The 22170-nt window shown below is 37.9% G+C and overlaps 1 protein-coding gene and 1 long non-coding RNA gene across 6 annotated transcripts in view; one reads left to right on the top strand and one right to left on the bottom strand.

The window, feature by feature from the left end:
• The window catches only part of LOC128474093 (uncharacterized), a 165327-nt gene that overhangs the window by 6400 nt on the left and 136757 nt on the right, over positions 1-22170 (top strand). The gene's annotated exons all lie outside the window — the stretch shown is intronic.
• DCLK1 (doublecortin like kinase 1) overlaps positions 1-22170 on the bottom strand; it is a 133841-nt gene that overhangs the window by 8770 nt on the left and 102901 nt on the right. For 4 of the 5 annotated variants that reach the window (XM_053456349.1, XM_053456347.1, XM_053456352.1 and 1 more), the window contains 7 exons: positions 21251-21370; positions 18059-18205; positions 10860-10993; positions 10221-10298; positions 9638-9734; positions 8783-8863; positions 7934-8047 (listed from right to left, as the gene is read on the bottom strand). In XM_053456349.1, coding sequence (XP_053312324.1) covers positions 7934-8047; positions 8783-8863; positions 9638-9734; positions 10221-10298; positions 10860-10993; positions 18059-18205; positions 21251-21370 — 771 coding nt within the window. The remainder of the gene's footprint in view (positions 1-7933; positions 8048-8782; positions 8864-9637; positions 9735-10220; positions 10299-10859; positions 10994-18058; positions 18206-21250; positions 21371-22170) is intronic. The other variant, XM_053456348.1, reaches the window with a different exon arrangement.

The raw sequence follows: 22170 nt of genomic DNA, 5'->3' as shown, positions 1-22170 counted from the left end.
AACTGTGTATAAATATATATATATATATATATATATAATATAATTCTTATATTCCTTACATGACTCTTCTTCAGCTTCTCTATCCAGTAAAGCCCTCCATCTATGATACTATCTCTCCCCTTTCTCCAAACCTTATGTTTCTCTATAACCCAATCCCTATAGGTTGTAAAATTGCAAGTAGGGCAGTCATATTTCCATGGCCAGATCTACATTCTAAGTACCCCTAGGCACATAAACATTGATGCCACATGAAAACCATTATGGAATAGGCATTTAACGCCTGGATATGAGCAGGATATCGTTTGGTGGATGGAGACTGTTCACGTTGGGGGAAAGTATTAGAAGTCTACTGTTTAGTCCCATTGTTATTTGTCTTCCAGCCATCACTTATAATAAAGATTATGCCCTGACCCCATATAAAGTCTGCCTAAAAGGAAAACCATGATTGTATATTTATGGAAAAGCAATTTATTTTTTTAAGCAACGTTTTCTTATTAGAATACAATTGTTAAAACAGATCTGGGTAGCAATATAGCCATGAAAAATTAGATCGGACTCGCCAAACTTGGGGTCCTTTGGCGTAATGGGGGGGTTTTTCAATGGTATTTGTTGGGTACGTGCTGAATTTGTGCTTTGTTTTGTGCACTTATTGGTCACATTATAATTATTATTCTTGCAGCAATCCGGGAATCTGAATGTATATGCCTTTTATGTTTTTTATAAAGCTTTTTAGGTTGTGTGTTGCCCTTTCTGTATATTTTTTTTGCATTCCGTCTCATAATACTAATTGGTAGGATTTATAGTCCAGAGTACAGGGCTGCATTGTTGATTAAAATTGACCCTGGGACTTTAGGGGCACCTGCCGATAATCTACATACACACAGGTTCATGCACACTTACACTTTTGCAGGGCATGGCAGCGTGTATCCCGCCAGCAGCTGTATGCTGAAAGACTAAGCGTACAGTGCCATATGCCACCGATCCACCCGGTTTGCCCGACAGAGTGACAGAGATTCCCTGTCCCTGCCAAACTTCACTAAAACAAACAATGATAGCTGAGTGTGTAACCATCTGAACCCCAGATAACCGTGTTCTGCGGTATTTTTCCAAATACTTTTTTCTCACCAATTGGGCAGTCACATAGCTGAGTCCCTAGCTCCTGCCTAGTTGCATGGGCTTACATTCAATTAGATTACATTGATTAATGGCTCGGAACTATGGTTGTCTTTATGGAAGTATATACTTATCACTTTCTGAATAAACCTGAGCTCGTATAAATAATGGGAAGTGTATTGAGTTACACTGTATTTGGTAAATCATATACAGTTAGTAATTGGTACCAGGAGCAGTATCTTTCACCGATTCCCAATATTTGTGATTTTTTTATGGCTTTGACAGATTCACATCTGCTGCAAATATCTAAACCCCATAACAAGAGCCGAAGGTCAGCCTTCAAATCTTTGGTTAAACAAACTGATGAACTACAGCCCACTGTAGACATGCTTTTGAGACAGTTTCTTGAGCTATGATTTGAGACCATTGAAAGGTTGTCATCTGAGAACTCAGATATTTTGAGGTTTCTTAAAAAGAATGAAAAAAAAGAGTCTTAAAATGCAGTCCTGTAATTAACCCCTACCATGCCAGTTTGGTGAACAACTCATGGCACAGCTCCATTACACCAAAAGGAGTTCTGTGTTAACTCTTATTTGGTCATTACTCAGATATTAAATATATGCTCAAGAAGACTGCGGTGAATTTTTTCCAGCATTTAAACGAATTAACATTTTTGTACATTTAAGTAAATGCAATCTAAGCACATGTATTGTTTTTTGTGTAGGTTTTATAAAGACACGTCATGTATGTCATGTATGCTGCAGAGCTAACAATTAGGTGTTAAGGTATTCTTAAACATAAGGCTACATAGTATAATTAATGTATGAGTTGTTTAAACTTTTATTCATTTCTAATTTGCCATTTTGAGCAACCTAAAAATGAGTAACAGGTTTGAGATTAAAGTAGCACAAAAAATGAACAGCCAGAAATATCTATGCTGAGAAGATTGAGCAATGCACTTTCCTCTGACATTAACCCTACCATTTCCTAGAAGAGGCAGATAAGTGTAGAAAAAAAATGCGGCACAGCGGGGTTTGGGTCCCTAAAAGGACTCACACTGAGCAGGTGAGTGACAAATGTCACAGGAAGAGGGGAGGGTGACAGCCTGGCAGGGGGACAATTGCCGTGATCCGTAGCTAGCTCCTTTTGCGCCCTAGGCAAGAATGGAAAATTGTGCCCCCCAGCTATTTTATTTTTTACAGAGGCTATTTTATTTACACTGCCCTTACATATTGCCTCTATCCACAGCTGCCCATAAACACACATATACACATACACAGCCCTTACACAAAACTGCCCATAACACACACATATACACATATATATTTGGGCCTTACACACAACTGCCCATAAACACACATACACTGCCTTTACAGATCCCTGCCTTTACACATAAACACACAAATACACCGTTCTTACACATGCCTGCCCACACACACTGCCTTTACACACACCTGTCCATAAACACACATATACACATACACTGCCTTTACAGACGACTGCCCACACACACTGCCTTTACACACACCTGCCCATTAACACATGTATACACATACACTGCCCTTACACACCCCTTCCTTTACACACACCTGCACATAAACACACATATACACATACAGTGCCCTTACACGCACCTGCCAATAAACACACATATACACATATACCGCCTTTACACACATCTGCTCATATACACTGCCTTTACACAAACCTGTCCATAAATACACATATACACATACACTGCCCTTACACATGACTGCCCGTATACACTGTCTTTACACATACCTGCCCATAAACACACATATACACATACACTGCCCTTACACACACCTGCCCACACACACCTGTCCAAAAACACAGATACACATAGACTGTCCTTACACACACCTGCCCATAAACACGCATAAACACATACACTGCCCTTACACACGACTGTTCATTTACAATGCCTTTATACACACCTGCCCATAAACACAAATATACACACATACACTGCCCTTACACGCTGCCTTCACACATACCTGCCCATAAATACACATACACTGCCCTTATACACACCTGCCCATTAACACACATATACACATACACTGCCCTTACACACACTCCTGCCTTTACACACACATATGCACATACCATTCTCACAAACACAGAAATACTTATAGTGCTCGTACACACACCTGCCCATACACACACATGAGCTTAGAAAACCACACACATATATACACATTCACTCAGCATCAGTTGCCAGCGTGTAGTGCCACACACATATATACACATACACTGCTGTCATATGACGTCATATCCCGGCGCTCAGCATCAGTTGCCAGCGTGTAGTGATTAGGGAGCACAGAAGCTGAGGTCTGAAGTGACAGATATCGCGCTCCCTAATGTTGGGCCAGTTAAAGGATTGTGATTTCCCCAACCAGTCTTGCAGCTGCTGATCGGACGTCTGTGCACCCCTCGCAGCCGCGCCCGAAGCAAGTGCCTCTACTTGCATTTTAACATACAGCTGCCAGGCTGCCTAAATTAACAAGAACTTTGGGCAGCATTTATTCTTTCTGTGCACCTTCTCTTACAACCACTGTAAGTGTTTGGGCAGGTACATTGTGTGTATATGTACTTTGTGCAGCTTTATTACTAGGCAACTTAGCTGAACTTGCCCTCTGGGCCAAATGCCATTCCTTTACAATGGAAACAAACTATTCTCTCCGCTTGTATAAAAAAATGTCCAGCTTCTCAAGCCTCATTTTCAGCCCATGGGAAGATGACACAAATGAAATGTAAAGGGACTTCAGCCTTATGGACAGTTGTCCAAATTTGTATAAAATTGTGTAAGTGCTATGTGTAGGTGAACCCTTCAGTTCCTATATTCTCCATTTGGACACTGTGACATGTCCACAAAAATCATGTGACTACTGCATTTCATTTAATGCTGCAGATGGTATATAGGCATTGCATTTCAAAGCTTGTCATGTGGCAAATTTTATACTCATACTGTACAAAACCAGTGTGTGGGATATATGTTTGCCTTGAAAAGAACATTTTTGGTTTTAGCAAAGTTATTTATTAATACCTGTAATGTGATGCCACATGTCACATGTACTAATGAACAGCTCCACTGGGGAGTAATTAATTTGGAAAGGAAATGCAAAAAATCCAACAACAAAAGAAATACAGAAAATAGAGCATGATGTCAAAAGACACAGTAACTGACCCATGAGACAAAGATGTGGTCTGCACCTCCTCTCAAATAGGACAAGATACAAGCTGAAAAGGATTCTAATTGAAAGTAACATGGTTTTTTTATCTTACACATCAGGTTGCACACCTAGGGAACCTAAATTCCATTAACATACAACATTTCATAGGATATGTGATTAATCTATAATTATTATGTTACGTCTGTATTTCTAGTCTCAGCTAGATACTTTACTTTTGTTACAGGTTTGGAACCTGTAAATATGTATTAATAGTTCATAGCATTTAAACATCACTATTTCCTAGATTCTATATTGATAAAAAGGTTTTTGGCACTGAGGAAAGTAGATTTCTACTGGCTCACTTCCTGTCTGGTGCCATACAGGTCACTTCCTGTATAATAATTATAATAAAAACCACACTTCACAGCAGGCCATCGCTGGAGAAATCTATGTAGAATTAAGATGCCAGGCAGAATATGTTAAAAGCCAACCTTATATTTTTAAGAACCAGGAAACAAGTTTTCCATAGTGATGAATATAAGATAGCACAGAATAAATTAGGCACCAGCATTAACATTAAGGAACCTTGGGGTCTATTTATTAAAAGGAGAGTTACTGTTTTATTTCTTGGCTTCACTATACATTTGCTGGCCACGTATTAGATAGGGACATTTCAGGCCTTCTTGCTAGAGAAATGTGCCAATGTTAGCCCTTCATAATGTATATTGAAATAAGGAAATGGAAGCCACTCTTTTCTGCCAATTCTCTCTTTAGGGAATAGACCCATATATCTATATATAGTTCATTATTTACATTACACATTTTAGCTTTAAGCATCTGGCACATGGCATGTTTTGGTGCTGCCATGTCTATTACAAACTCAGCACAAATATATATAATAAAATGTACAATAGCTTGTTAGAATGTTTTGTAAAAACTTTTGATGCATAATCTCTCATGGACAAGCGTGCTGGCGGTCGGAGTTTTTCTTTTTAGTCACTTACAGTCGTCCATGTGAGCAATGAAAACATAATACATATGAACAATGAACATAAAAAATGCAATGTGCAAGAATAACTGCAACATTTAAATCATTGGAAGGCATGCAAATAGGAAATGTGCAGTTAATATAAAGAGAAAGCCAATAATTAATGAAAGGGAAAAAAAACTTAACATGAGAACAGGTAATTTCCATGCTAAGGTAAGCAACTTCAGGAAAAAAGCAATGCTGCAACTAAACTGTTCTAATAAAATATGTAGTTATTCTATATTACTTACTTGTCGGCTAGTTCATGTGTATTTTTATAACTTGATTCTAATATCTTCTTTCAAAGAGGTGAGTAATCCACACCCTAATTCATATCATTGACAATAGTCCAATTGAAATTGAGACATTAATAAAACACAATGCATGTGCAGATTAGAGGAATTCCCATGGAAACCAATGAAGCTTACTGATGATTTAACTTTGAACCAGAAGTACCTTTGATAAATACAGCTTATAGAACTACCTTTCTATGGAAGGTTTATCCAACAGGTAGAAAACGGCATGCTGTTTAACTACAACTCCCATGATCCTGTACCAATCTTTGATCTGCCAAAATTTAGCCCCAATTTGGTTTGCACTGTACCTCTACTGTACATACACAAAGTCCAAATCAAGTAATCTATTGCTAGGATAAGAGTACAGTCAAAGCTGTTTGTGAATATAGTGTGCTATTGAATGCAGGCAAAGTAGGCCGTGACATCACATTTCCTCCCGGTACTGTGTTGTGATGTCATCTATTTTCTCACCTATGGATGTTTTAGTTCTACAGCAGCTAGTGTTCTACCTGTTGGATTACTCTGATCAAGTGTACTGGACATAGCACAGCTTAATGGCTTAGAACAGCATGCACCTGCTAATAGGGAGAAAGCATGGAAATTTGGGTGCAGGCATACATTAACAGATCCTAACACCTTAAAGTGAATCTAGAGTGTACAGTGGTACATGCTAATCATTAGCTGCACACTAATTGCGTCACATCTGTATGAAATTTAAAGGATTATATTCGGCTCTGATGTTAAATGCTGCAAAGCTATATAACTAATCTTAAAGGGTTTGGCTTACATGGATTCTATTGCTATATTGATAAAATGCCAAAATAAATGTATTTCTGCCAAGTAAAATGATACTGGTTTGACTTTTTCTCCTTTTTTTTAAAATTTAAGAAACAACATATTCCAAGCCGGCATATTAATACCGTCCCAGGGAAATTGAAACAATAGATATTTTTTTAAAGGCCAGTTCCACCTACTAAAGGAATTGTGGGGTTAGGTTGTTGAGCTGGTCTAAGTCAATGGAATAATAGGAAGAAATACTTATATGACCTTGATGTAGGTATAAATTATTTGTTAAAAAGAAAAAAAGTTCATTCTTCTTCTTTATTTTGGAACATAGTTGATAAGGTCTTAGGTCTGAATTATATTTTTTATATGCTCTGGGGAAGAACGACCACTATGCAAGCCAAAGCCCATTTAAATATTTGTACATGTTGATAGCTGGCTTCAAAATTGTTGAAATCTTAGATGCCTAGTTAAAAGCGGCTAATCCGACAACCCTTTCCAACCATCCCCAGGGGTTATAAGGGTGTGTAGCTACAGCAAAAAGGACAATTGAAAAACAATATAAAATATGTGTGATTTTAGTTTATGTGGGAGTTTATAATCATGTTCCCTTCAACCTCTTAATGACAAAGCCCGTACATGTACGGGCTCAAGATGCATTGTTTTCAATGGGTTTAGGGACCGCCCATTGTCCATAAGGGGTTAACTACGGATCTAGGTAGATTTTGTGAATTTTGTTTATATGTAATGTATAACAGATCAAAATAACACATTTTGTATTGTGTATCATTTAATTTTAGAATACTTTAGCATATTGAATAGCGGAGCTATATGTCTATTTACCATCATCAAAAAAAAGGGGGGGTGACACAATTTATTATTAAAATGTGATTAGCAATTTATCTAAATTCAAACAGATCTGTCCAAATAATTTGTATTCCCATGATTCTATTCATATACAGCTGTAGTCTATATATTGGTACTATTATTATTACTGTTTGGGTTATGTACGTTAATTAGTATAATATATATCTGAACACTACATTAACTCGTTAAACAAGTCCTGTCCAGGCAACGAACAGCTAAATTACGAAAATGTATCATGAATTGAGGAGAATGTTTGTTTCTTCCATGCTCTATGAGTTCCATGGTGCTGACCAGAGCATCATGAGAGTCAGAGCCTGGATTCTGCCTAGAAGTATTTGAAGGATTTCTTTGTGGATCCCCCAATGAAGATTTCAAAGGGCCTATTTGTATATATATATATATAGCACATGTATATATATAATTTACACAGCTTCAATCTTAATATAAAAATAACGATGTGAATTCTTCCAAATGCTATAGTTGGTAATAGGACACCTTGTTGAATGGAGGTCTGAGGACACGACTAGTTACTCTGTTAATATTACATATCTAATGGTAAAATATTGCCATTAATATACAAGCTCTATCACAGACACAAAGCAGGGATTTACTAAGACAAATGATGAAGACTATATAATCCGTATGCTTACTGCTATGACAGAGACTCCTGCGGAAGTGCTGTTGGGTTTGGGACCAGTGTTGAAGTGTTTCTTAATCTTTCCAGCCACTGACAGGGGATATTCGTTTTCTGGCAAACCGTCGTCCTGCAAGAGACAGATACCAATTTTACAATAATCAAACAGAATCACACAGAAACTAACTGAATATGTGTTACAATATTCAGCCACTAGGTGTCGCTGGTTACACAGGCGTATATATATATATACATATATATATATATATATATATATATATATATATATATATATATATAATCTCCTGTCCAAATAGAGGACATGTATCACCCCTGTGCAGATTGGATTTTTTGTTAGTTTTGCTTTGACGTTATTTTTTTTTATCAATTTATTTTTATTTTATTTTTGGGATGGACTCTTCCTATGGGCTGAAGATGAGGCCTCAAAGCTGTAAGTTTACAGCACTGGAGAGACCTTACGTGACAAGCAAAAGTATTTTATTTATTTATATTACATGTTGTACCCTTTTGGAGTGAATAGTGATACAGTCAGATCGAGATGATATATTCCTAAGTGTGCAACGGCGTTTGAAAATAAGCTGCTTGAATAAATTAAATGCTAATTTTCATTAAATGCCTGTATATGACTATTTATCAAGATAACATTATTTTGGATATAACAATAAAAATGTTTAATATTCATTAGAGTAGAAAAAAATGTAGAAAACTCCAAAGAAAGAATGTAGGAAACTCATAAACGATAGATACAAACTGGTTCATATTTTAAGAAACATTTCACGGGAAGCTCCTCTTACTTTAGTACTAAACTTATAGATTTTTTGTGCAAATTCAGCTTAGAACTCACATTGACCCATGGGTGCTCAAGAACTTGCAGAGCAGAAAATCGCTGATCAACATCTACCTGAAGCATCATGGTGATGAGTTCCTAAAAAACAGACAAGAAGGGTGGCTATCAATCAAAGAGAATTGTAAGGTAAGTAGGAAAATGTAAATGAAAGGAACGAGGCCAAATGTACTGCATTCTGTATTGCCATACAGGGATCGGTCTCCTCGATTGTAAGCTCTTGTGAAGAGAACTTTCGTCACCTTTTGTTTCTGCATTTTTTACAAAATTTTAACATTAAAATAATCAATGTATCCATTTTCTGTAGTTATTGGGAAATAAAGCAAAAATAAATCTTATGCCATTTATGCTCATGTAATACGAAAGCCAAATGATCACACAGCGATATAAACTGCTAAGCCTGAAATGTTTACCTATGCAGGTGAAATCTGAGATAATACCAAATAGAGTTGTATATGTCTTTGTATATGATTCTAGCACTGTGATGGTGCTCCTCTACCTGCTACAAACATCATGGTATTTTATTAAGATGTGCAATTTGATCATCCAGAACATGCCTCCAGCTAAACACCCGAAAATCAATACATCATCTACTGAGACCTTACTTTCTGGAGTACCCTGATTATCTTAGTATATCTGAAATGATTCAACTGCGTCACATTGTCTTTCTACAGGGAGCTCGGTGGGTCACAGCCATACCACAGCTAGTGAGTATATGGAAAATTACTATTTTTAAAATGGCTTTATTTTGTGGAACCTGCCAAAATGTTTTAGGTTTCTCCTAGCTCTAGATCCTTCCAGACCAAAGAAATTCAGAAAGTTATTTCCAATACTTTTATTTTTAAAAAAAACTACCTTTGCAGAATCTGAAACATTGTCCCAATAAGGAGATGGAAAATCCACTTGTCCCATTAGAATTTGATCAAAGAGCACTTCCTGGTCATCTCCGCTGCTAAGGAAAATATACATGAAAAATATCAACTCAAGCAATTATAACAAATCATATGACACAAAGCAAAGGTTGACGGCACAAGGACCTTCCACTTTGTGGTTGCACCAAACACACGTATCTATTATAGCTAAACATTGGTAACGTCTCTGAAAACGGTAACCTGTTTTTTTTGTATTCCACAATTAGAAAGGGCCCTCCTTCACTTTTCTAGCATATGTACACACAATTTGTATTGCTTGTAACACAATGATATATTCAACAGCCAATAATTGCACTTTATGCTGGCTAAATGAGGCAGATTCCGATCACGGCACAGCATTGGTATAAATTGTCTTGTGATCCTCTGCCGAATATTTTATTAACATGGCTGGGTTAGTAAAAATGATTATACTGCTGATTAACAACGCTGTGAATACATATGATCTATTAGTTTTCCATGAGAACAATTTCCCTTTAGCACCCTTTGAGCGAGTACTCCGCACATACCCACGGAATGGTGGAAAGCCACATAGCAGGATGTAAGTGATTACTCCAGCAGCCCAGATATCCACCTTCAAGCCGTACCTATACAGATAAAAACACGTTTATATACACTGCAGAATTAAACACATACATTTCAAAATGGTGCGATATGTTTTCCATTTCTCTTCCGCTGAACATATTTGCTACAGTCAAATGAGCCATGGAGGAGGGCATCAGGATTTCACTATTTAGCAAGTTTGAGTTAGCCTTCATGTTGACGTCATTTGAAGGAACCCAACATCCTCTTATTAAGGTAAAATGCATATTTTGCTATACCACACTTACAGGAAGCTTACCTAAGTAGGCTTCCTGTTTCAGTAACAGCAGGCCATGGGAAAAGGAAAATAAGAAAGAAGTCCCATCACGGACTAACTCCAACAACTAAGGGATGCTTGCACCAATTTGCATGCCGTAAGATGCATTGGACTCTAATGTGCATTAAAAAGTAAGCACTAGCATTTTAATTACATAATACAAAAATGGCAACATCACATGAATGAAAAATATATACTGTTATATATATAACACACATATATATATATATATACCATTGGTGTGTGGTGTTATATTATGAAAATATTTGTTTCTATTAAGCAACTTTACCCGGTTTCTGCAATTATTTCTGGAGCTACGTAGGTCGGAGTCCCACACACAGTATATAGAGGTCCATCCACCACAGTTGCAAGTCCAAAGTCACCAAGTTTAAGAGATTTGCTACCATCTTGATGTTCATAGACCTGGAAAAGCAATTGGAAAATATTGAGAATGTTCTAGCAAATCAGTGAAGATGTCTATAACGGATATAAAAGGGTGGACATACTGTCTAAAGAGACCTCTAAAATAGTGATTAAAATGAGAAATACATATTTATTATTATACCATGGAAAAAGGTATCTTAACTTCCTCTACTCAACAGATCTCAACCTACCACAGGTAATTTTTTCATAAAAACTATTACACTAATTTTCAACCATAAAGCAGAAAATATAATTATATATGAATTTAGTGAAGTTATACGCTGAGATAGCAACCTTTAGACTTCTCTTATTAAATAAAAGTTTCCAAGTTGCGATGACCAAAGAACAGCAATTTTCGAGCTTAAATAAAAACATTTTTTTTAAATTCAACAACAACAAAGAATAATATGCTTTGAAGTCCATATTTAGAGAATTGGACCCATTCGTAGCTAAAACGAGACTTTGCCGTTTGCCAAACCCTGCATTTTATGCTTGGCTTCACTTCCTGCTGGACGGGCCTAATAGTTCTTAGTAGTTTTTCCCATTTGGTTTGGATGTTTTTTAAATTATATCATGAGAACATACAATTTAATCAGGAGAGCAGTTCCATGAGTCCATCAACATCATTCCGAGTGCCCTGCTGCTGATAACATCAAAGTGGCTGGTCTGCCTCATTATCTCGTATTCATCCAGAATTAGGAACATGCAGGAGACATATGTTAAACCCTTCGCGCTCATAAAAAAACAGACCAGAAATGACTTTATTTGTTTTGGGGATAACACTCATGCTGGCACAGGGGCATTCCTGGCACAGGGGCATTCCTGGCACAGGGGCAAAACAAAAACGTAACACAAACTTTTTAATGAGTGGACATTTTATGGCATTTGCCCTGCTCTATTGTCTCTCTTTTTTAGTGAATATACTTCCTACAACTAATACAGACGAGATTCAACGTACATCAACATCACATGACAATTTCAATTCAAAGTACAATTACTGACAGGATAGGCATAAAATTATCCTGAACAAAAGGCTAGGCCATAAACCCAGTGAGGTTTGACGTTTTACTGCAAAAATGTGTAGACTAGACGGGCCAACTGCCAGCGCATTACATGTTTCCGTGTACTTGTGTCTGATTTTGTGTTACACCGCGGCAGTAATGCAATGCATTCTTTATATTGTATATTTTAAATGTTAACACATGCTTCGTTCCATTTAAATAATCTCACCACACTATATTATCATGGATGTTAATTTACTTTTCTATGTAAAGCTGTAGCCTTAAGATGGATTTTTTATACTGCTCAGTTTGCTCCATATCACTTATGTTCTTAAGTTGGATAAGCATTGTATGTGTTATTTATGCATGAAAAACCAGTGTCAGCCTTTTAGCAAAAGGGTATAAACTTGTCTAGATAACGCTTTCTGTGTATAAATCACTCAATTACTTAATTTTAGTTTATATTGCATGGAAACTAACTCAATGTAAGGATATATGATATTACATGGACTCTGCTTCTCCTTGAGTACAAAATAATAAAGTGTCTGCTACTCTTAGCTAAGCCCTTGTTTTCAATATAACAAAATACTGATTCTTTTTGCTATAGCTATGGTTGCCGTATTTACAATTAACCTATCGCTGTATTCTGCAGCATAACCAGTGATGGTTAGCAACGTGTCAATATGCAACCTATAGCTCTGCTTTCTTCTCAAACCCAAGGACAATGCGATACTTATGTTTTTAACACATTGGAAGAATACATCTTTTTAAGAGTTACATTTCAGTAAACTGCAGCACCAGGCTGGCCGGTGGCCACGCACTAAAGGACAGGATAGGTACTTGTGAGAAACGCCATTGACATACCTGGAAACTCTTTGGGATTGACCCAGAGTATCTTGGTGAAGCTCTGTTTCCCAAATTTCTCAGGCCCTCTTCATTTGTTTCTGGCGGGACATGTGACCACACACACTCTCTACCCTGCCCCAATCCTGTGGTTAGCCCTACCCCTTACAAAGCCAAAAAAAGAGCTAAGGTAGCCTAATCTGGGAAGTTGACAGGTATGGCCTTTGAGTAACGGCCATTTGCTGAGTGTGCCAGCTGGCCAGTCTAGACAGGGATCAATTATTGGCAAACCTCCCACCTCTGCTGGGTATCTATTTTGTTATGTACTTTACTGTTCCCTGCAGTGTACGCTATCGCTCAAAAGTTTGGGGTCACTAAGAAATGTCCTTGTTGTCAAAAGAAAAGCAAATTCTGTCCATCACTCCTGTGCTCCACAGGCTAATGAATCGTTAGAATTTTGCAATTATGTCAGCACAGCTCAAAATGTCCTTGTTTGCCATCAACAAGCGAAGTGACCCCAAACTTTTGAACGGTAGTGTGTATTATGAACTGGTGAACCATACAAGAGGACAATCTCTTTTTGTTGCTTTTCTGCAACCTTTATCTGGCAGTGACAGAACAGGGAGCACATTGGTTCATGTGTTTCTGATGCAATCCTTGGCACGCAAGGCTATCCTGTGTTCCTTTAATGAGCAGAAACAACTGCATCTCATCATCTACGCTAGACTTACTCTTACTGAGAGCCACACTTGTCTGTTTCAGCTCCAAAGAAGGATGATGCATAGATGACACTTAAACACAATTATAATTCTTTTGAAACCACATCTAGTTAAACACATCTGTTTAAAGGGAACACATGTAATGGTATCCATAAAATTCTCTTTGAAAACAACTTGAACAAAAACATTAATAACATAGTCCCCATTGCTTTGGTTTTTGCGCTGAACATATGGCGTGACTGTGTTCATTGTTACGAGGATTTGAGTGGATAATAAGCTATTATTTTATGTTGTGGAGACCAGCAATGTGTTTATGGCTATTAATGGAAAACACTTGTTGGTATTCAATACACATAATTAAAAGGGTCGGCGTTTGAGATCTCACTGGAAATACGGTACCTAACGTGTGAGAAAATGTATATTTTATATTTTGCACTGTACATTTCCATTATGGTATTATGGAGTCACACTTTTTATAGATGCTGCAATGCTTTCGCATAAAAATAGTTTTATAGATTATCCGGAGCCATTTATTCTTTAGTAAGTGAAAATATGATGTTATATACAGACTTGCAGGCAAGAAACAGCGGCAATTCACTGCCTCTGCATATACATTATAAATATAGCTGATGTGGGCTAATCATGTGAGAAGAAGGGAACTAATGCTTCTGTGTTTGGGTCCTTGTGCATGGGGGAACTTTCCATATCTTACCCGCGATCCAGGTCAGTTGATGTTATACCCCGGTATGGGTTGGCTACAACTTTCTGTTAAACGTCACAGCTTGGCAGTAAGACATAACTTCTAGAATGCTCTCTGTGAGAACTTCCATGTTTGTGGTGAGCACTCTCATTTCTTTTTGAGGAGTTCTGTGCAGGTCTTGGGCTTTTCTAACTGATTATTGGTTTTATCAGGCACTGGGGGGTTATAATTTCAAGAAAAGTTGTGTTCTTTTCCTTCAAAAAGTATAAAGTAGAAAATCAAGCATTTCTGGCGCCATGCTTGAACACGCGACCATATCATGGTTGACTATAGCAACATATGAGCAGCCAGGGGAAGTATTGTAAAAAGAAGAAGCTATGCATACAGTCACAATGAGGTCTTTATCAAGTTATTTATTTTGATCTACTGGGGAGCTGGCCCTTCCTGGCACAGTTAAGCACCTGAGTTCCTTTGGTGTGTGCCGATTCCTCATTCTGGTGACTCGAGAATTAAGAGGTAAGTCATGGGTCCCAGATTTACCTCTTTATGTCCTGGAAAACAGAGGCATGGCGGGTGGCCATGATAGTCTACATTCTGCACTGGGGCGATAAACAACCTTTAGACAAGTGAAAACACCTGATTGCCGCACCCAACGAGGTCATTGACAGAGAGAGAAGGATCAGAGGAGGTTGCTTGAGGTTTATAGACTGAAGAAGTAACCAACACTGCAGATTCTGTAGAAATCTCTCTCTCTTCTATTCTCTCTCCCCATCTCTCTCTCTCTTCTCTTGCCAATTTCTCCTTTCACTATTTTCTTCCTTGACTTTCTTTCTCTCCCTTTCTCTCTATACCAAACTAAACATTTTAGCTGCTACTGGTAAAACCATACCTATTATCAAACCCTGGCCATAGTGTCAGGAACAACCACTCAATGAACGTCCAGGAAAATGCTCGTCAAAAGGTGGCAACCCTAATCCCAATAAGGTATAATAATAAACATAGCTGGTGGTGGTCGAAAATAAAACTATCGAAGGCACCTGGCGTCATTGTATCCATCGCAACATGCAAGAAATGTAACTACAGTATCCAAACACGAACCATCACTGATGGTGTCTCCAGTGTCTATCACACAACCTCAATAGCTCTTTTAGTAAATCCAATCCATTACTTTCTCTAAGAGTATGTTTCTACATAAAAAAATCTTAATACCACCACACGCTTTATGGCACTTAAAAGGGCATGTGCAGCAAAACGAAACAGAAGTGAGTTTACCATAGAGATTACGTGTTTTAAATTACAGAATAAATAAAGCATAAATAAATTAACATAACTAAATTACCCAATATTATGTCTGACAGTATGTTCATAATAAAAACCAATATCACTCCACTTTTTGTACTCAATAAACAAATGGCTCTCAGTGTGGTTCGTGCCCTGGTTTAACTCAGCAGTAAAACGGCGTAATTGCAGAAAATAATTGACTGCATCCACAGATAATTACACTCGATCATATGCAATCTATTACCACACACACTGTGAATGCTGTATAAGATTTACTAACAGGCTTCACAGATGGTAGTTGCCAAAAAAATCACTCTCCGGAGCTTATTAAATACCATAAAAATACCACATTATTAAACACAACCGATGGTTTTTAAAACTGCAGTTTCACAGAGATGCCCTAATTTAAACCTGCTGATTCTACCATACAAGGAACGTGCAGCGCTAAAACTCAATCTGATGAATCTGATACTTTTTTTGCTGCACGCTTTAAGGAAAAAATTCCAGTGTAACAAAAGAACCACACGAGAAAATAATTAGAGCTAATCATTAAACTCCCACTGCGGGTGAATAAAATCATGTTTCCAATGGATTTCCATTAGAATGTTATTATATGTTATTATATGTACAGCGCCGCCACAAAATAACACAAATGTTATTTGCAAATTAGTTAATTGCCCTATGAGTTATGATCCATTTAAAAGGATACCAGATTAATAACAGCTTACTTGAATTTCTTTAGCAGTTGCTGGATAAACATAATATCTGTATCTTTCAAAGTTGAAAGGATTAGTAAAATTATTTTTGTTCAGTAATTCAAATTATATTTGAACCTCATTAGTTCAGCTATGTTAATTATGTATGTGTGTATAACGGTAGCCATAATTCTGTTGTTTTCCTAATAATTATTTATTTTATGTAACAAACTGAATGAAAGCATGGAAAGCAGGTTATCAGGGTTCAGCTTGGTTATTGATATCTTACTATTCATGCAACAGCATAGACCTCTATTTTACAGAGGATCTCCCCAACTGGCAATTGATCCCCAACTGCCTACAAAAGCAGGACAGTGCCCAAAAACCTGGACTGCCCCGCAAGAACCAGGACTGCTGGGAACTTTGACAAATGTAATTTAGTGGAGGTTAAAGAACTCCAATGTGTATAATGGATGGGGACCCAGATATAATTCTGCTGGAATATATTCCCATACAGAGATTGCCACATATGTCTTAATCCTGTTCCTTTTAGGTAGTGCATGCCACTTTTGGTCTATAAATATGAGCCATGGGTAAATTATCTTTCTGCTGTTAAAAGGCAAGCTTCAGGAACACATGACCTGCTTGTCTTGGCCACTGACCATTTCTGGAACCCATTTCTGCATTTTGGCACAGGGCAAGATCCAGCATCCTCTGCCCTGCTGCCAATTATTATATAAATGTACCAATTTTTTATTTTATGCACAAAGTTGTATCCCAAGATAAAAATTATAGATGTTGTGTTCAGGTTCTATCTACAATTACCTAGGTATGTACGACAAAATAATTATAGTGAGAATTTATTTACAGAGACAATGTACTTCCGATGTTTACGGAATCATTTACTGAATGTTTACGTTTCAGGCATCTTTGCCAATAATTTATCCTTCATCTAAGAGTGTTATTTTTACTCTACACGCACACCTAAACCTCATTTCTGTTGAGTTCAGTTCCTATTGTTTATTCCGAATTTTAAAATTGATCTTCCAGAAACAATATTAATACATTCTCAGTGGGTCATTTTTATCCTAGCCATTTCTTTTGGCATTATAGCATGCTGCAGGCTGTAGACATCAAAACTGAAAGATTGCCTAAGACCTTGTAAACCCAAGCTCCTTACAGAGTTCTCTTCATATTCCACCTAACAATGTTAAATGTTAAATATACTGACATATGACTGCTACAGCCCTGCCATATAGCCTACTAGGAACATATATATATATATATATATATATATATAAAACATATCTTGTCCAAGCTCGTATTACAACCCATTTTCCATCTAAGTAGCTCTGTATCCTCACTGGGGTTCAGGTTTGACCTGGAGTCTCCTGGTGGTGCCTTGCTTTCCCGAGTCTCTAGGTCAATTTCTTCTTTCTCTTGTTAGGGGAGTAGTGTTTGGCCACGCCCACTCACCCCCCCACCAACTAACTAAAAGCTCCACTCCTACATGCAGCTAGCCCCGCCCCTTCACAAAGCCAATCCCCTGGAAGGGTGAGAGCTCTTGGTAGCCTACCAAGTTATAAGTTATACAGATGGTAGACAAGGGTGCAAATAGGTAATAATACTAATGCAATGCGGGCATTAGCACACAGGGTAGTTGCTTATAGACAAGTGCCCCATATTCTATTTACAAGGACACAGTTTCTTGTAGAAAAATCACTCACTCGTTATACTCATTTCCACACATCAAAATAAATGTAGACATGATGGGCTGCAGATTCACACATTTCTGATGGTTGGCATGGTGGGATGAACATACTTACCAACAGATTCTCTGGTTTAATATCTCGGTGGACGATATTCAAGCTGTGCAGATATTTAATGGCGCTCATTAGGTTATACAGCATTCCATTGGCGTCCCGCTCGGTGTACTTGTTAGTAGAGGTGATAGCATCAAAGAGATCTCCACCCTACGCAAGAAGTAAATAAATAAAAAAAAAATTAAAATAAGTTATCAATATTAAAAACACACAAGCCTAAAGGTTTGGTGTGACGGCAAACACAAATATATACGTAAATAAACATTTCTATGCACATCTTAAGACATTCTTTTTATACTTGCTATTTTACATTTAAGATAAAAGCCCTACCTAAAGCTCATGCTTCAGTCCTTGAAATACTATACAAAAAAAATTTGAGATGCTCACCAAGAAGGTACAACTGCTTATAGCCTGTCCTACAGTGTGTCCCCGCTTGGGGGCATCTCAAGTGTTAGGCCTTTTGTGCCATTACAGATGTAAAATCTCCATCATCATTTCAATCTGATTCTGCCCCAAGGGCAGTCCAGAAAGAAAATGTGAGGCAACTTTCCCCTGCGCAAGGGAACCAACAACCTGAGAAGTAAGTTTCAGCCCAAGATATCCTTGAAGGTTGAAATTCCATACAAAACAAATGAGATGCTTAGACTGTGAAGAATTAGACAAGTAGACTGCCACCATCGGCTGCTGTACCTAATTAATGCAGTGTTGATACAAATACATTTCCCTGACTTATTAGAGATTTCAAGTTGGGGCGTTTTCCCCATACAAGCAAGTAGAAAAAACACAAAAAGGACTGCTTATTGTTTTATGTACATATCTATTCCCTGAGATATGTATTGAGGGCTGAGATGCTGGTCCTCTGGATTCCAGGGGGCCTTTTTTGGATGCAAAAAACAAAAATGCATCAAAACAAAATGTATGAATCAAAAAATAGTGCATATAAATAAGTGGGCATGGTAAGACTCATCTGAGTACACAGGGCAAAAAGAGTGAATGCCTTAGAAGGGGTATCAAGTTTGGGGTGACGACCTGGGGGATCTTGGGGTCTTGGTCAGCACTATCTGGCCAGAGGATAAAGCATTTAGCCTCCTTCTTAAAACTATACATACCAAAATCATCCTGTTTGTAGCATATGTTTTGATATTTAAACTTGTGCGAATGTTCTTTTAAGTACTTTCAATGCTACTTAAGACTAATTGGCTTCCACATGTGGCGAACAGCCTTTTCCTTTATGTTAAGGCATTTCTTCTAAAGTTACAGTGCGTTTAAAACTGTAATCATTAGCTTTTCTGAAAGGTATTTTAATGATGTACTATTTCCAGCTTTAGCAACTGGGTACTTTATTAGAAGAAGCTACAAGCTGCTACATTGCCTTATATGTATCCCTGTGGATACAACTGGCATGGGCGTAATCCCAGTTCAGTCAACTACAGATTATGTTTAGGGATAAAACTTCCATAAAAAATTGTTGAATGTGTATAAAATAGTTTCCAGTAAGGGCTCAAGGTCAGTATTTCAGAAGCTCTTCTTAATATGTAAACTTTAGGGCTGAATAAAATCAGGGCTGCTTCGCATGTAGCGATATTTATGCTCCCATAACTGTCCACACTTAAAGGAGCCATCTGGTGACCCTATTATTTGAACAATACTGGCATAACCTTTAAGAAGCGAATTGCAAAATGATGTATTTTTTTCTACATACAAGGTGGTAACTAGAAACCACAGGGGCACCCCTACTTAACCAAGAAGCATGTCTCACAGTGCCACCTTTTCCCACAACCAGCCTATCAGTGTCATATTTGTCCCCAAACAGCTTGCCTGTGTTATTTTTGCCCAAGCAGCTTATCTGTGACATCTTTGCCCCAAACAGCTTGCCTGCATATAAAACAGTTTGTCCGTGCCACCTGCGTCCCCAAACCACTTGACTGTGCCATCTTTGCCCCAAACCGCTTGTCTGTGCCATCTTTGTCTGCAAACCGCTTGTCTGTGCCATCTTCATCCCCAAACATCTTGTCTTTGCCGCAAACAGCCTGCCTGTGCCCTTGCTTACACTACTTACCTGCAGAAGTGGTCTTTCTTCTTCCATGCTGTGTGCATACTTGCAGCATGCAGGAAGTAGATGTGATCTCACTTCCCACCCCTGGATCAATCAGACACAGTGTGGAACGAGAGAGTATAAAAGACCCTCAAGATGATTTCTGTACTCTCTGTGCCGCTAGCTGCAGGTATTACCCACACCTAGCAGTTTTAAAGGGACAGACAAGTGGGTGCAGGTAGAGCGGCAACCTGCGACTATGATTGTTACATCCCTGGATACATAGACATTTGCATGTGACCGGTAACAAAAGGTAATCAGTTACACATGCCGCATACTGCATGGCAGCACTTTACATGAGCCGATCAGTAATGTGTAAAATGTATATCTGTCCTGGAAATTATGGCCGATGTGGTCATCCTAACTGATGTGCATTGGTTAGAGAACCAGCCAAAGAATCCCTGAGAAGTTGACTACCTATGGCTTAGAGACTCAAACATTAAAGGATTTATTGAATATAGCCTTGGATATGGAAGACAAAAATAGCCTGTTGCATACATGTATCAGGGACCTGCTTCTGAAGCCTATATGAGTCGTACCAGCTGTTCGGATAATGGAAATGACTTGCATGTTAACCATTTATCTGTCCACTAGGTGGCATCTGTTAGCCCCCAATTTGGTCTGATGATAGCGAAGAGGAAATATTAACTTACAAATATGCAACCTTTTAGAATGCACAGTTAATGCAATGGAATCAAATTTCACCCACAACTCACTGTTTAGTGAATAAACCCTGCTGTTGTAGACAAGCGGTGCTCTGTATTTTATCCAGAGAACCTTGGTATTGGTTGTGATAAGATAATATTCCCGTTGAAGCATTAATAGATACTGATATGCTTGAAAATGATACTTTGCCTGTGCATGCCCTCCGTAATTAGTGCACTCAGACTCTAGATCAAGGATATAAAATCTAAAGTGCCCCCAAAAGGAATGCTGTTTATCTGTATCAAACTAATTAGATTCCACCTGGTGGGGAAACAGCACCAATGTTTCTCCTTTTTTTAACATGAAAAGTAGGAGAAACATTTGATGGCACATAAAAAGCACTGATTGTGTGATAGAAGTACATAATCTCTCTACCATGGCGGTAGAAAACCCACCTTGACAAGTTCCATCACAAGGTACAATTCAGTTGGCATGTCCATCTCTTCAATCAGCAGAACAATATTAGGGTGTTTCACCCTCCTCAGAATAGAAACTTCATTCTGGATCATGTGTTCCTGTTAAAGAGCAGATATATAACACCGTCAAGCAGTATATTAATGTTACAAGGGCCTACAATACATCTGCTTCACCAGCAATAACTCCAGGTTTGTGATGCCTACATGCATTTATACCCTGTGCAATTATTTCTTAAAAAAGGTATTGTGCTGATCCATTAACTGCACCACGGCTAACACATCAACGGTGAAGAAATACATTGATCTTTCTGTTGACTCCTCAAGATATGGGAACTTACGTTGCAAGATTACTTCTTGTAGTAATTAACTTGGTTCTAGAACCAATTAACATTGGTAACATTGACTTGCTTGAAAATAATTATCAATGGAGTCACCTGGATTCCAGTAGACGTGTTTTAATTATCATGTATCGGTATAAAAATTACCATTTTAAACACGTGAACATCATCAAATCAGTGTGCAAACTAGATGAAGCATGAAAAAATGACGTTATACATTCTGTGTGGTCAAAAACCCGAGACTCTGGGTCAAAGTTTGAGAATTACGGTATTTATTTTCTTAATGAACTTTCAGGTCCTGCCTCATGTAAGAATTGAAAGCGTTTCTATTCTATTTGTCAGTAAAATGTGAGTCTCTATTTCATGTGAAATACATTTCCACTCTCCTGACTCCTGCTGAATTTGGAAACAATCTTTTTCAGGCTGAAGGAAGATAATGCAATCGCCTATTCTTGCTGAACTAACAAGTTATGAATTATTGATTTCTCAGCCTTTATGAAAGCATCGAACTTCCTCATGAGAACACACAGCTTTTTTAGTAATTCCAATATGAGATACTAT

Source organism: Spea bombifrons, chromosome 2 (assembly GCF_027358695.1).
Source record: "Spea bombifrons isolate aSpeBom1 chromosome 2, aSpeBom1.2.pri, whole genome shotgun sequence".
In the NCBI taxonomy this organism is placed as follows: Eukaryota; Metazoa; Chordata; class Amphibia; order Anura; family Pelobatidae; genus Spea; species Spea bombifrons.
Note: the sequence above shows the minus strand (reverse complement) of the source record. Positions and strands in the feature narration are given on the sequence as shown.